The 15,277-nt window shown below is 38.4% G+C and overlaps 1 protein-coding gene across 3 annotated transcripts in view; it reads left to right on the forward strand.

Annotated features, from left to right (window-relative positions):
• The window catches only part of MLLT3 (MLLT3 super elongation complex subunit), a 122,564-nt gene that overhangs the window by 78,015 nt on the left and 29,272 nt on the right, over window positions 1–15,277 (forward strand). For all 3 annotated transcript variants that reach the window (XM_027722379.2, XM_027722377.2, XM_027722380.2), the window contains one exon: window positions 5,972–6,580. In XM_027722379.2, coding sequence (XP_027578180.1) covers window positions 5,972–6,580 — 609 coding nt within the window. The remainder of the gene's footprint in view (window positions 1–5,971; window positions 6,581–15,277) is intronic.

Genomic DNA, 15,277 nt, shown 5'->3' on the forward strand with positions numbered 1-15,277 from the left:
CCTCGCAATCTCTAATTTTGGTGGCCATGCACCATTTAAAGCATGTATGGAAGTATGGTTGTGTTCCTAAGGAGAAACTGAAGTCTAATATGAGGGGTAGACTGAAGATGCTTCCTTTGGCATGCTAAAATGACTGCTTAATTCCTCAAAGGAAGGCACCTGGCTACACCAGGTGTGGAAGCAAGGTGCTGTTGGTTAGACTAGGATGTATCTTCATCTTATTGGATACCAAAGATAAGGTACTTCAACACTTTACCATCTATAATGGGGGTTCTTGTGAGGTTGTGTAGGTAGCTCTCTAGAGCTCAGTTTCAAATGACTTCTTAAGATTCAGCTGATTTTTTGTTTATTTTAATGGAGATGGTATTAGTGAGCCGCAGTATTTTGATTCTTAAAAAAATCTCTAATCTTGAAAATAGAGAGGACAGGCAGAAATATAAGAAAACTTACTGTATGCATTTTTTCAGAATTTAAAAATAGCTGCAAGCTAGCTACGAATACTTCTGTTGCTTCTAAATCAGTTATATTACTGTGTCTGTTCATATTTATGTGAATACTACATGCACAGAATACAGAGAAGCCGCTTGATTAGGGTTTTTTTGGGAATGATCATGTCTTTTGGAATGAGCTGTACTGTCAGTGCAGTGAAGTGAGATTCATTTTTATAAGCAAAGAAAACAAAAGCTCTTATTCCTGCTTGTGACCAGAAGAAACATAAGTTGTTTCATGCTCCCCCTTTTGGATTTTTCTGTCTAACCAGAGAGCTTTGTAGTTCTCCATCTTCTTCTAATTCTTCTGATGTCATTGTTGTGTCATTGGTCATAACAATTTGGTGGCTTGGGCTAAACTGAAGTGTGGAAAGCTTTGTAAACATGCGAGCAGCAGGTAAATTAATCTCCTACCCTGCAATATTTGCAGAGGCTTTCAGAATGTTTGTTTTCCTTCTTTTTTTTTTTTTTCCAAATCAGTTTGTGTTGTTCTTCAATAATAAACACATTTGTATTCAATAGGAACCTGAATTTCCTTGATCAAGGAATTACTTTTAGATATCTTCCTCCTCTTTTCCTCTAAAGAGCAGTAGGCATCTATGACACTAGTTGTAGTCCATTGACTTAAGATGGATGCATTATTTCAATAAACATAGTTTTTTTAAATTAGAAATGAAAATAAGGCACATTATTATGGTCACTACTACTAAATTTGTAGTTTAAACTCAGAGTACGGTACACTGACAAGGCCATGCCAATGTGCTCAATTTAATGACTTCATAAAATTTAATGAACTGCCCCTCTGCCTTCTCCCCCCCACCCTGCCTCTCCCAAGTGCTCCATTTGCTAATTAGGTTCCTAATGTCTGTTAGTAGATGAAGAGGTTTGCAGTGGTTTCCAGACGTTACTGCTTATTCAAACTCATGTTAAACCAAATTGGGAATTACATTTTGTGAGGTAAAGTCAAAATCCAACCCTGCAACATATACAGAGTTCAACACCATTTTTTGCCCTGTAGTTACAGAATTGTTTTAATCTGCAAATGTGTTACCTATTGAGCAGCATTCATGTGTCTCTCAGATTTACAGGACAATGTATTCTGTGATTCAAACTTAATATCATGAGCTCATTAAGAAATACAACAAACATGACAAACTGGGTCGGTCCCCTTTGCCCAGACTAGTTTTATTATATGAATTCACTTATTCACTGCTCAAGTCATAAAGTTTCATAATTTATAACCTGTAACTCTTAATCCATGCACTTGTGATACATAAAAAAATGAAATCAGTTACCTAGCTGAGAGTGAGAGTGCTTCTCCTTCCTCATCTGTCACATTGCAGGCATCCCCTATATCACAGTGGGAAGCATGAAAGTCTGAGCAGTACAGCTGGTAACGAATCAACTTCAAAAACTGTTGTTTTTTTTTTGTAAGCCAATGTTTGATGTCTTCCAGATTGGATGTTTGGCTTATGTAATTTCTATGAGTTAGTAGATTCTGATGAAACTGCCAAAGATGATGGTTGTAGGAGATAGCGATTTCCAGGTATCATGGCAGCATAATGGCTCTTTAGCTTTTTCTGGCCATCTGTCTTGCCTACAATATGCAGTCTGCTCCCAGAATGCATCTCAGGCCTTACCCAACTGTGTTGGCCAGAATCTGAGCAGGAGCTGAGTATAACAGTCTCAGTAGCACGATTTTTCTCTGCTGGTAAAACTTAAAATTTTTATCATGCTTTCTAAAATACTTATTTTTAAAGCTATGTTAGCCCCTTTCATAGAGCAGTGCTATATGTCTTAAAGTACTGTACGTACTTAGTGTTACTTGGCTTAAGAAAGGAAAATATGTGCAGATATTTTAACATGCATATGATCCTGTGTATTATTCTTTTGGTGTTTGATATGCGAGGCATCAAAGTAATATTCACTTGGGTTGCTTCAGTATTTGATGAATACCTAAATGTAAACTGTGGTATGCAAATATATTACCTGTCAAAACCCTACCATCTCAATTTTTTACATGAACTTGAGAACAGACTGTTTTATTTGTCCCTCTTAGTAGAAATACTTAACTTACTTCTTGCATCACAGCTTAGGGTGGGAAGGAAAAGAAACATTTAAACACTGTTAGATTTTGATAAATAAGAAAATGGTTTGAAAGTACATTCTGATTTTCAGCAAGATCTATGCTGTACACAATATGAAAAATTAGCCACTTTTCATCCCCACCAGCCTTCCACATCCATTATTAGGTTTGAAATAATTTACCATTGAGTATAATTTGACTTTTTTTCTGTCTTCAAATTTTATGTTCCTTTTGCTGTTTCCTTTATGTCATTATTGGCTTCTGTTTGGGTAATTGCAGAAATTTAGGAAATAAGAAAATGTGCTTTTTTTTACTTAGAGAATGAATGCAGATGTAAATTCAATGGGTTGGCTGTCTTAATGAAAGGGTAACTCTGAGAGACCATGTGAGAATAGTGTATAAATGTCTGTATCATAAGTACATCAAATATTTGTACTATGATTTCTATGAAAACATCAGCTTCCATGTTGCAGAAGGGGAAAGAAGTCCAGTTGTAAAATTGAGAAGACTAGATCTCAAGTTCCTGTTGATTTTAATACTACTCTGTCCCAGGACTGTGCTCGCATCTCCTGGAAAACCTCTAAAATGAGACTGTCCTTTGAAGCAATTTAAAATAACGTGTTAAGGAGAGGAGTAAGAAAAATAAGGACTCCATCTAGTTTAGTAATGGCACGTGTTTTATTCCTCCCCAGGGCAACACTTACAGTTCTGGCATGATAGAGCAAGATGTGATGCTAAATACATTAATCATATGTCAAACTTTGGTGCTGAGCATCAAAGTAGACAACTTTTTTTTTTTTTTTTTAAATTTTAAAGAGAAACACCTGAAAAGGAGTTATGACTAAAGTAAAACATCTCAAGGAATGATTATTACTTTTTAATTTTTGCTTTTTAATTACTGCCCTGGGAAATGAGCAAGTGCTTTATGTTCAGACATTCAGATGTCATTATAGTATTGTTCCTTTTTGATGCTTCTGCCCATTGTTAATGTTGATGCATGTATATTATATAGCTACATAGTTCAATTTTGAAGTCTGACTCAAAAATACATTTGCAGTACTAATGCAAGAAGCATCTGAAGAAAAAGTGTAATTGAATAATTTGTGCAGCACTGTGTGAAAACTCAGTGTTTCACAAAATAAGATACTGAGAAGGGAAGAACACTTCAAAATAATTATTTTTACTTAATTGTTTCCACCTGTTGCTACAGAGAAGGGAGATACTGCAGTTCTTGCACATGTTTTATGTGTAAACTATTCAGGTCCTACAGCATTAATTACTGGCTTAACACATCCTGATTGAACAAATTATAAGTAGCTATCTACCATTAGTGGGTGTAGTCTCAGTCTTGTCTAATTGACACCACTTCCATTAAGCAGGTTAATTTTGCTTTGTTTTCTTGTGTAGTTTTTTTTTTTTCTTAGAGCAGTTCTACTGCATCCATTATTTTAAAATTAGTCAGCCCTCAGGAGGATGAGGCTGGCCATGTCCTGCTTTGGTCCTTTATGTTCCACCACACTTCTGCTGTCCCATCTACATTGTAGGTAAAAGGATGGTTAAGTAAACATAAAGAAAAGCGAAATATGTTTTCTTTTCTGTAGCTTTGTAAGTCTGTGGCAGATTTACAGCCTGATATACCATATTTACATACACTTCTGTTCTAGGTAAAGGAAAAAGAAATCAGTGGGTATATGCAATGCATATTGAAGTGTTGCCTAAAGATTGAGAGCAGAAAAAATTCCAGGCAAATTTAGTAGAGATAAGATAATAGAGCAGGTCTTTAATGAAGGCCTTCTGGTGCAAAGAGTACAGAAAAGGTGTGCCCTGTGTCCAGGCGTTCCACAATTTATGGTCTGATCCAAGAACCACCCACCCCCAGGTGGAGGAAAGACCCCTTTCTTCCTCATCTGCCTCTTCTTCACATCATGTTCTGGTTTTGGAGCTTTTCCAAGGTTCCAGGCTTGAAGGTTGCTTTGACTATGATGGTATCTTGTTGTTGAGGCCTGGGGTCTAAATGTTCTTAAACTGGAGGTGTTTAGTACAGTCCTACCTTGACAGGAGCCTAAACAAGCCTGAAGAATTTAGAAAATTTGATATGAAATGGGGAAATAGGGTTTAGTGACTGTTAACTACCATTCTAAAGTGTGACAGACTATACAGCTACATTAAAATGTACAAAAGCTAAAAATCCTAAAAATTCAAAGGCATGAAAGTGTTTCTCTAAGTTTCTTGCATGCTAGGCAACATATAGATAGAAATGCTTATAATCAGTTTAGAAGAAAGTAAGCAAGCCACGTAGACTTCTTGACCATGCGTTCCTGCAAATTGAAATGTCACTTTGCAGGTTGGAAGTAATATGAAAATGAAGCTTGTCTTATAGAGAGTGCAACAGGTGTTTAGGACAGTACAGTTAGTCTACTGGCTGCTTTTGCAATACCAAAAGCCCACTTCTGGCAGTTTCAGTGCAAGTGGGCAGTGCAGAACTATTCTTATCTCTTGAAAATTCTGGGTGTTAATTCTCAGAAGAAAGGATCCCATATGACCCATTATGAATAGTTCCTTTATTGCTGGTTCCTTCATTCTCAGTTCCCTTATTATCAGTTGTAGCTGCAGATCACCACTTTCCTTGCCATTTCAACTTTTCGGATTCAGATACTGCTTTGCTTTTTCTGTTTTTTCCTGTCTTATAGAACCTCAAAGTCATCACCTTCTCAGAAACACTTCTCACTTTTTAAATTTTAAAAAAAATGCATTCAAATGCTAAGCAGAAACATGAGCAAATATATAAAGAAGAAAGCTTTTTTAGTAAAGGAGGTTTTCCATAAAAAGACATTAACTATTGGCTGTCCAATCAAATCTTCTATAGCTGGGCTGGACCCAGAGTCATCATTGTGTATAAGGAAAAGGATCTGGCAAAAGCTGGAGAGAGGATCACAGAAGAGAAGTCAAACTTTGCCTGAAATGTCATCAAGAGCACATGTTTTGCTCCGATTGTGCAGTAGTTCTGTTGATGTCATATGGTTCATATCATCATTTTTCCTTATAATTTTTTTTCTGATAGCTAATGGTGATGGTAAACATTCATAGACTGCCTTTATGTTCATCTTATGATGTTTCTTAAAAAAACATGTATAATGCATAAGGTAAAAACTAACTTATCTTGCAGATATTGTTAAGCAGTGGTAACTGCTCATGTTTGACCACTTTGTTTGTTTGACCAAAATGTTGGGGGTTGTATCTGTTCTTGTGTAGGTATTTCTGGTTTTCCATCTGCAGTTCCAAGTTTTGAATTCATATTCAATATGGAATCCTATGTCCATATTGTGTCTGCTTTTTGAGCCTTTAAGGGTTCTTTCTTTTTTATTCTTCAGTAAAATTTTGCCTCTCCTTTTTGCAGGACCCAACTAGGATTCTAAACACAAATAGCAGCAGCAGCAGTAGTAACAGTTTTTCAAAGACCCACAAGTTAACAAAGGAGCACAAAGAAAAATCTTCTAAAGACTCAAAAGAACATAAAAGTGCCTTCAAAGAACCTTCCAGGGAACATAACAAATCTTCCAAAGAATCCTCTAAGAAACCCAAAGAAAACAAACCACTAAAAGATGAAAAAATGGTTCCTAAGATGGCCTTCAAGGAACCCAAGCCCATGTCCAAGGAGCCAAAATCTGAAAACACCCCAATCCTTGCCATAGCTTGTGGGCAGCAGCAAGAAAAGAAGACTCTCACAAAAAGGCCCTCTGTGCTGGACTCTGATGAACCTTCTGCAAAAAAAAGAAAAAAAACCAGCTCGGATTCATTATTTAAAAGTTTTTCTAGCGCCCCACCACTGATTCTTACTTGTTCAGCTGACAAAAAACAGACAAAGGATAAATCTCAACTCAAAGTGGGGAGAGTCAAAGTTGAAAATGATGCACTGGAAGGGAAGACGCCTACTCTGCCGCCTTTTGATGATATTGTAGATCCCAGTGATTCTGATGTGGAGGAAAACACGTCCTCCAAATCTGAAGTAAGTGATTGATTGGTTTTGCTTAACATATGTTGAGTGTTCCTAGTCTTTGGAATTGTGTGTCATATTTGTGTTTTCCAGTTCCTTTCTCCTGTCTAATGGTAGATTATCCAAACTGAAGGAAGTTGATTGGGATGTTCAAACTTGATGCACGTTCTGGTTGAATTGTATTGCCTATTTAAGTCAATTAATAAATGTCAACATTATGATGAATGAGCATATGGGAGCTGGCTATAAACAATACTGCTTTTTTGAGGTTCTTTTGCATTTCATGCTTCTTTTGAGACAAAAGGAAAGGGTTTATTTCACACTCTAAATCTTCGGTTTGAGGTGTTAGAGAATTCAGTAAATCCAGGAAAGGATTGCAGTTATATTGGAGTTACTTGTTATTTTTTTGCTAAAAGAGGCATTTCTGTGAACCAGGTCAGTTTTGTGGAGGAGGAGTTCCTAGGATATCACTCTGATGAGGAGAATCTATCCAAAATAGCAGGCTTACCAAGAAGAAAGACTGTTTTTTATGGCAATTTGCTTTTCTGAAAATATTTGTGTACTCTGCCTGCTCATTTTTTTCAAGCATGATTTGCTTTTGATAATTAGGATTTTAATCATTCTCCTAGTAAACTTTAGTTTTCAGAAGCATCTTTTATAGAGACATGGGTAGAGAAGGAGAGGTGTGATAGAAGCCTTGTATGGTGCCATTGTCTTTGCTTATAGCTGGGGGTAGTGTGCACGATAGAGAGGAATTCTTCCCTGCCTTGCCTGTTCAATTCTCTCATTTTTCTGTTTTCTGATTTGTGCCTCTGTTACTGTCATCAGATGCATAACCCTGCTTGCCCTCTTTGGAAGAGACAATAAATGCCCTGCTGTGGGGAGTTGTCAGCATTAGGTTTTTACTAAATAGAAACTACTCCCGAGGGAGAAAGTAATTTACTTCTGAAGTGACCTTTTAATGACTGGCCTCTTAGGGCATGCTAAGGCTGTAAAATTTAGAAGGTATGAAATAGGACAGGCGCTGCTTTACAGCGTCACACTGGTGATGTTCTGTGGTTGGAGTGGCATTCTCATTATGGCTTAGAACTTAACCAGTTTATCTTTAAACCTGTACACTCTTGCTACCCTTGGTGTGAATTATTTTTTCATGTCTTAAAAGAAGCTGAATCTTCTATTTTAATTTATGTCACTATCCTTAAGGCTAGTTACCTATCCTCAGTATTTAGAATAGATTTTTGGATTTCCTGTTTATTCAAATAGGTACCATGTAGTGGTGCATATACTGTTACTGGCAGCAGCAATTCTCCATTTTTTTTCAAAGACAGAAGAATTGAGAGGAGCAACTGCAATGTAACTGGAATTTTACAAATGCAGGCTCTATAGAGGTGTGTCCTGTGTAGCAACTTACAGATGATACGTGATGGATATGGATGATACTTAAAACCAATCCTTTTTAATTGCTGATACATGTCTCCCTCTTTAGTGTCTTGCAACCTCTCACCCATTACCAGTGGTGTAGTGGGTACACCTCTGTGTTTTTCACAGGCTGGCACAAATCCACTCCACTGCTGTTCATCCATCTGCAGTTGACCTGTAGGACCTAAGGATGTTCCTTAATTCTATACCAAAGCTCAAAAGCAGATTCAGTGTTTTCTAGGTCTGCAAGCCACTGTTACTGACAGTGTAAACTACTGGAGTCTGCTCCAAGAGAAGCAAATCCTACTGGTCGGGGCTCTTGTGTATTTTAACATTGACGTTCTGGATCATGGAACACACATGGGAGGGTCAGTGTGGTCCCCATCTGAACAAGTGAAAAAGATGTCTGCCACTTTTGGACTTTGCTCCTTAATAAATCAGACTGAGTATGGCTCCAGTCAGTGATGGGATACTATTTAGGAAGTCAACAATATACTTAAGTTTAAGAAAAACTATCCAGAAAACATGGAATAATTCCCTGAGGTGCCTGTGGATTCACACGATTGTTAGTGCTGTGGGAGAAAGAGCAGGGCAACCTGGTTAATGAGAGTCTTCAGAATTTCACAAAGAATTGTTCCTTCTACATTATACTAGTTTTAATCAGGGAACCTAAGGAAAGGTTACACAGCCAAGCAGTGTAATAGAGGTAATTCTGTGTGTTGGAAAAAATAAGTTGAACTTTTTTGTATGTCTTGGTAAGTTTCTAAACATTTCAGGAAAAGAAGTAAATTTTACAGCTAGATCCATAAATGGTACATCCTGTAAATGTATTCATATTAAATAAAAAAAAGGTGAAAAGTTGCAACTTTACATAGAGAGTAATGGAAGTGAAAGTATGATAGTGCTTTTGCTATACAGAAACATATATTTCAGGTCTGTTAAGCTTTATGATATTAACCAACATAGTTGCCTGAAGCTGGGAAGATGCTTCTTCAGTGGCATGTCCTGGCATAATGCTGTAAAATTCAGTCAAATGTTATTTCTTACTCTGGTGCAGTTACAGTGGTGGCTATCGTAGCACAGACGAACAAAGAATGTATCATTATATGGGAGTATATTCCTTAGTAGAGTATCCAGATTTATTCCTAAAATGTCTTTAAAAAAGCAAAACCACAATACCCAATTCAGCAAATTTGGATTAGGTATAATAAATCACGTTACAAATCAATACCTAAAAGAAAATTGTTAGGATACTACAAAGGTATCAACTTTGACGCAAGTGCATTTTTATGACATAGTGCAAACCTAATACTGTATGGATTGTTGTAATGAAATTATGAATAATTTTGCTAAGAATTTTGTAGTTTCTTCAGTAAGGGATGGTCTCATTCTGAAATATACATGTCCTGATATGATGACTGTTGTCCTTATTGGTACTAACTCACATGCATAACTTTGCATATCAAACATGATAAATTTGTAATAAAAGGTGCAATGTAGAGTTGAGGACTTTCTGCAAACCAAGTTTCTTTACTGTTGCTGGTCACACTGAAGAATTTTCAGAGTTAGAGGTAGTCCATGTCAATTGCAGAGGCTGGGTTTGGGATTTTAAAATAAGGATGACATTCTGAGAAGTCCTCATGGTAAAGGAATCTTACAAGCATCATTAAACAGAGGTACTGTTTTGCTGTGTAGGTGCTACAGGATGGCAATACTGCTGCTCCCCTGGTTTCCTTGGATATAGCCCCTGTTCAGTGATTTGGGGTGGGGTGTATCATATCAATTAATGGGCTTGAATTTCAGACAGAAAAGCAGAGTGCACTCAACTCTTCTCAGTACTGGCATCATGCTCTACCTAGTTCTGGGCATTCAGACTTGAAATACTGGCCTTTGTCTTAGAGTGGAGGGAGCAGAGTTTTAGCATCCTCTGAGAGAGATGTATTACTCTTTGTGTGGTAGAGCATGTCTGCCAATGGTTAATCGACCCTCTGAGCACTCCCTTAAAATTCACCTTTCAGAATCCAGATAGTTTAGCGTGGTGTTGCCTCAAGGGCATTTCAGAAAGCCAGACACTGTCCCCTGATGTCCTGGAGTCAGTCCCTTTGTGAGCTTCAAATGCCTTTGTAAAATCCAATGGAAATGAAGGGAATCATACCCTTGCTTAGTGATAAACTTTCTACCCTTGTTTAATAGCCTTTCTGTGTGTGACTCAAAGACTAAGAACACATAAGGTCATTCTTCTGTGGTCTGTTTGGCATACGCTGTAGTGTGGTTCACTGTTGTATTTATTTTAACTTATATTTTCTGTTGACTTGGAGCTGTTGGCCAGTGAAACAAGTGTCCATTTATCTTCATGCTGCTTTATTAAGTATCACTTTTCAAATACATCTGTGATTTAAGTGTGTTGTACTTCAGTAATAGTGATAGACTTGGTGTTCAAAAGAGTGTGGCGTCTTTTTTGAGTCTATGAGCTAGCAAAGCTCTTCGGTAGCAACAGGTATACTCAAAAATCACACAGGCTGAAAAACTGTTTTACTGGCTTAGGTATGAAGCATGCAAAGTTTAGGTACAGAGTGAAAGCATGCAAATTTGTGATTTTATTGAGACATAGGCATATTAGCACCATCCACTTCAAAACTCCAAAGATTTTACTTTAAAATTCGGTTGTTGGATGTTTTTAGTTAAAGAAAACTCCAGCTGTTTGCTTCCTGTGTAGGACAGTGCAGCAATGTGATTCAAAAAAGGACTCAACCTTGATTTTTCTGTCAGTCTGATCCATAAAATATGATATTATTGTAACATTTGTGTGAGCTGCAAACTGGTGTGTGAGATGGGGAAACAGAATTTTGGATCTGGGTGAGGCATTTTCCAGTGTTGGAGCTGCCGCTTTTGAGCTGTGGAACCATTGCAGAAGGGTTTCTCTGATACTTCTTATTTAGTTATTATTGGCTTTGCTGGACTGGGTATGGAGGGAAAAATGGTACATGGCTCTTCATGAAGTTGCTGCAGCAGAAAGGCACAAAGGAGATCAGACAGATCATAAATAACTGTTCAGGTGTTAACGAATGTTCTCAGTGTACAGGCAGCTGTCACAAGTATTGAGGCCATGTTGATGAGAACACAGCTGCGTTGGGCAGGACACGTCTCCAGGGTGAAGGACCACCGCCTCCCTAAGATCCTGCTCTATGGTGAACTTGCCACTGGCTGCCAGAAAAGAGGAGCCCCAGAGAGGAGATACAAGGACTCCCTGAAACAACATCTCAGCCTTGACCATATTGATCACCATAACTGGTCTACTCTGGCCTCCAATCGGGAGGTCTGGAGACACACCATCTGTAACGCTGCTGCTTCTTTTGAGAACGCATGCAGGATCATTCTTGAGGAGAAAAGACAACGCAGAAAGAATCGTGTCTTGTCGATACCACCTAAGGAGTCTTTCTGCTGAGCCTTTTGCAACCGGACGTGTCTATCTTGCATTGGCCTTTTTAGCCACCAACGCACTTGTAGCAGATGTGGGTAGAGCCCTTCTCAAATCTTCGTTCGCGAAGCCCAGCCATGATGATGATGATGATATCCAGTTGCAGTGAACTGAACAACTCTTTAAGTCCGCCATGCATGACAGTGGTTTGGTGGATGTTTTAGAGAGTTCATGTTTCTCTGTTGGATGAATTTCTTCTTCTGGTGTGATTATTTTGTACCTGGTGTGTATTGTTTTTTCCCTTCCTGCCTGTATATGTCACTGCAGTTGTATACGCCACTGCATTAGTAATAGTAGCAGCCTTTTGGCAGGTCAAAACCTATTGAAATACAAACCGAGCAGAAATGGATGCTAGCAAAATGTGACAACTCAGGGGTAAGGAGTTTCAGTTATTAGGACCAGAGTACATTAGCGTGTCTTTTGCCTTTGGGAAAAAATCACAGCTCTTTCTGAGGATGGCCTTTACAGAACAATGAAAATATAGTAGTGATCACATAGACTATACATTGCTACTTAATTAACCACTTGCATGTCCTAAAGCAGTCTTAAAGTTAGAATATGAGTACCTTTTTAAAGTAATCCATAAAATGCCACTTTGAATCTGGCACATGATCTATTAGTTTGGCTGTTACTAAAGTGGAAGAATATTTTGAAAACCCTCATGGCCTTATAAAACCTTCAGGCTCTTGTTAGCTAAAAAGCCTGCTTTCTGCCAGGATTTGGAGCCAAAGTCAGAGCTATTTCAGGTAATATGTAAAGTCAGAAATAAGAGTAGAGAGACAGAGCTCTATGTGCCATTTTCCTGTAGTTACCAAGGGGAAAAAACCCCCAGTATACAGGTTTGGGGGTTTTTGGTGAAACTGTGACACTGTGAAGATCTTTAATTAGGCAGAACAGCGTTAATACTGATCATGTCTGTCCTTCATCGTAGACTGGGCCCCGCTGATTTGCAACCTGTCATTTTCTTATAATCTTTACTTTTTGCTTGATAATTTAATGATTTTTTTTCTGCTTTTCGTTACTTTTAGTACAGGAGTTAATGCTGCTCTTAAAACCGTGCCAGCTATTCATGTGGTATTGTTGGACAATACCACTGTGTTGAGGAGGTAATTCAGTAGTTGCAAATGGTAAATGCTGTACAATCCAATATGTTTCCTTCCAGATATGTGCTCAGAGAGGAACAATGGCTGACCTCCTTAGAGAAGTGGCAGTAGGCACAAGGATGCCCTTTGGCTGTCAGCATCTACTGTATTTAATGTATTGTGGCACCATTCAGCTACTATACTTCCGCTATTTTAATTTGATGTTATTATGAAGGGAAAAACGTTTAGCTTTCGCTCACAAAAGCTTAGGCAGGTATTAGGCTGCTCTGAATGTGGTGAGATGAACCACTGCTGGATGAGGAAGCAGCAAGATAGACAGGTAGTGATCCTCTGTGGCAGGAAGCTCGAATGTTAAACTGTGATGCTTTTGTTACCACACTATGTTTGAAAATCACTGGCTTACAAATATATTAAGGATTTAGAAATAAAACAGTAGAGAGAAAGTGTGTAGATAGGGTTAAATGTAGCAGTGAATCTGATGAGCTTCTTCCCAACACCCCCCACGACAACTGTTATCTCCCATGCAGGAATGTCCTGGGAAAGGTGTCCTGAGGTGTTTCCCACTGGTCCTTGTTAACCCCTTCCTGTGATTGGGTGTTCCTGTAAGCCCCTTGAGACTTCTAATTGGTTAACCTGTGATTCTCCCTAACCCTATAAATGTAACATCCCCAGCAATAAATGCTCTCTTGCCTCCTCTCCACGCCCCGCCCCGTGTGCTGTCTCTGTACCAGCCATGGGACCACGTGGGTGCTGGGTGGAGGGGAGGGCACCTCTCCCCTCCAGGCTCAGGGCCAGAAACCCCTGAAGAAACCCCTGGAGTTCCCTTTCCCCGTCCCTCAAGATGTCGGAATGGTTCTTCAGATGGAGATGGAACTAGAACTGGGCTCCCCTACGTCGTGGGTGGGGAAAGGGATCCCGAGTTAAATGTCTAGGTTACAAAAGTAATCTTACTAGAATCAGGACGTTTTGCATTCTTGAGGCAAAGTCATGGGTATTGAGGGGTGCCTTTTCAGTTTTGTGCTTTTTCAGGCAATGTCACATTTTGTCCACAGGAGAATAATGTTAGTCATTATTAAGCTATTAGTACAGGCTTCAGTGTTTTAGTTTATTTGCAATGATGGCTACATCTGTTTCAGTGGGGACTACTCATGTGAATTTACTCAAATATTTGGATAAATTTGGATTTTCTATATTTCAGCCTTGGAAAATTCTATTCACCTGCTATCCTGCAGAAAGTAAGGATTTTAACTGGGTATATGCAGTGCCAATAGTTAAATTGTATTATTTCTTTTGTGGCAAAAAAAGAATATATACCTGGTCCCCTAAAGTCATGACAGTTTCAAGAAGGCAAGGTGGATTGTACTCAAAATATTAAAGACAGGATATTTTATGTTAATCATAATCAGGTGAGATCTTTTTGATATGGATGTCATTGCCTTGAATGTGCTTTATCTACTTCTATAAATGATGTTGTGATCCAGAAGAATGGCTGTACATAATTAAAATAAAATCCAACAACTGTCAGTTATCAACTGGAGTAGTTTAACTCTTTTACAATAGTTAGATCTATCCAAGGCCCTTATGCTTGTTTATTTTTTATGTGGAACTAGTAAGTTTACAGTTATATTTGGGGGGCAAAAATGGCATGGTTTACCCATGTACTTTTGAAGGTTTGCTGCCAAACTCCAAATTTTCATAACACTTCCCATTCAAAAGGTTATAATCTGGTGATGACTGACATGAATTCTACAGGACACATCATAAGTATGCATAATTTTTACATTTGAAGGACTCAGTAATCCCCTGAAGTTTAAATTTTACGAAGGCAGGACAAAGATAAGTGCTTGAGCTCACTGCTGCCATGAGTGTATCATATATCATGCCTGTGCAGAATGAAGACAATCCCTTGCCTGCTGATGAGAGACACTGCTGTTCAGCTGTCCATGGTGTGGAGATCTGGGGTTGTGCTGGGTCTTGGCACTTGATGTGGCACTGCGGAGGGATGTTGGGGGGCCCTTTTGGAATGGGCAAGGGATGCTCCTGTGCCTGCCCCAAATGCGAGGGTGATGGTGCCTAGGTGTTGCTGTTCTTCTAATATTAAGATGTGCATGTAAGCTTGTTAGAGGGAACAAGTGAAAACAGATGTAATCCAGCAGTATTCTTTCTTGCCCTCTGTATGACCGCCTGTTCCCTCACAACAACAGTATCCACTCTGTCACTGAAAAATCAGGGCATGCCAGGCAACATTGTTGTTTAAGGAAAGTGTCATGCCTGCAACCAATTTTAATAATATTTTGAGTGTTCACTGAAAATTGTCATACATTGCCACACTGGCAACAGAAAAATTGTTATTCATTTAGAGTGTTGGTGTGAATTGTTTTAACTAACTACATTGTTATTAATTAGTACTGTCTTACTTGGCTTAGTTGATACCTTAGTACAGCTTATGTTTTTATTAGAAAAAGATGTCGCAAAATTAATTTCTTCATGCTTTTTCCTACAAACAAAAAACTCCCAAACAAACAAAAAGCTTTGAGTAAAACATTCAGCTGTGTTTGTATTAATTCCTAGAAAACCTAACCTTTTCTATTAAAAGCCTCCAAGCCAGCTTGCATCTTCCCTTGAAAATAGAAATCTTTATCTGCCCAACTGAAACATGTAATTTGTGCTTCCTCTGGCATTGGTTATGTTGGTAGAGTTTCTAGTCCC

Source organism: Pipra filicauda, unplaced genomic scaffold, assembly GCF_003945595.2.
Source record: "Pipra filicauda isolate LSUMZ 115617 unplaced genomic scaffold, ASM394559v2 scaffold68_size4259465_pilon, whole genome shotgun sequence".
NCBI classification, from domain to species: domain Eukaryota; kingdom Metazoa; phylum Chordata; class Aves; order Passeriformes; family Pipridae; genus Pipra; species Pipra filicauda.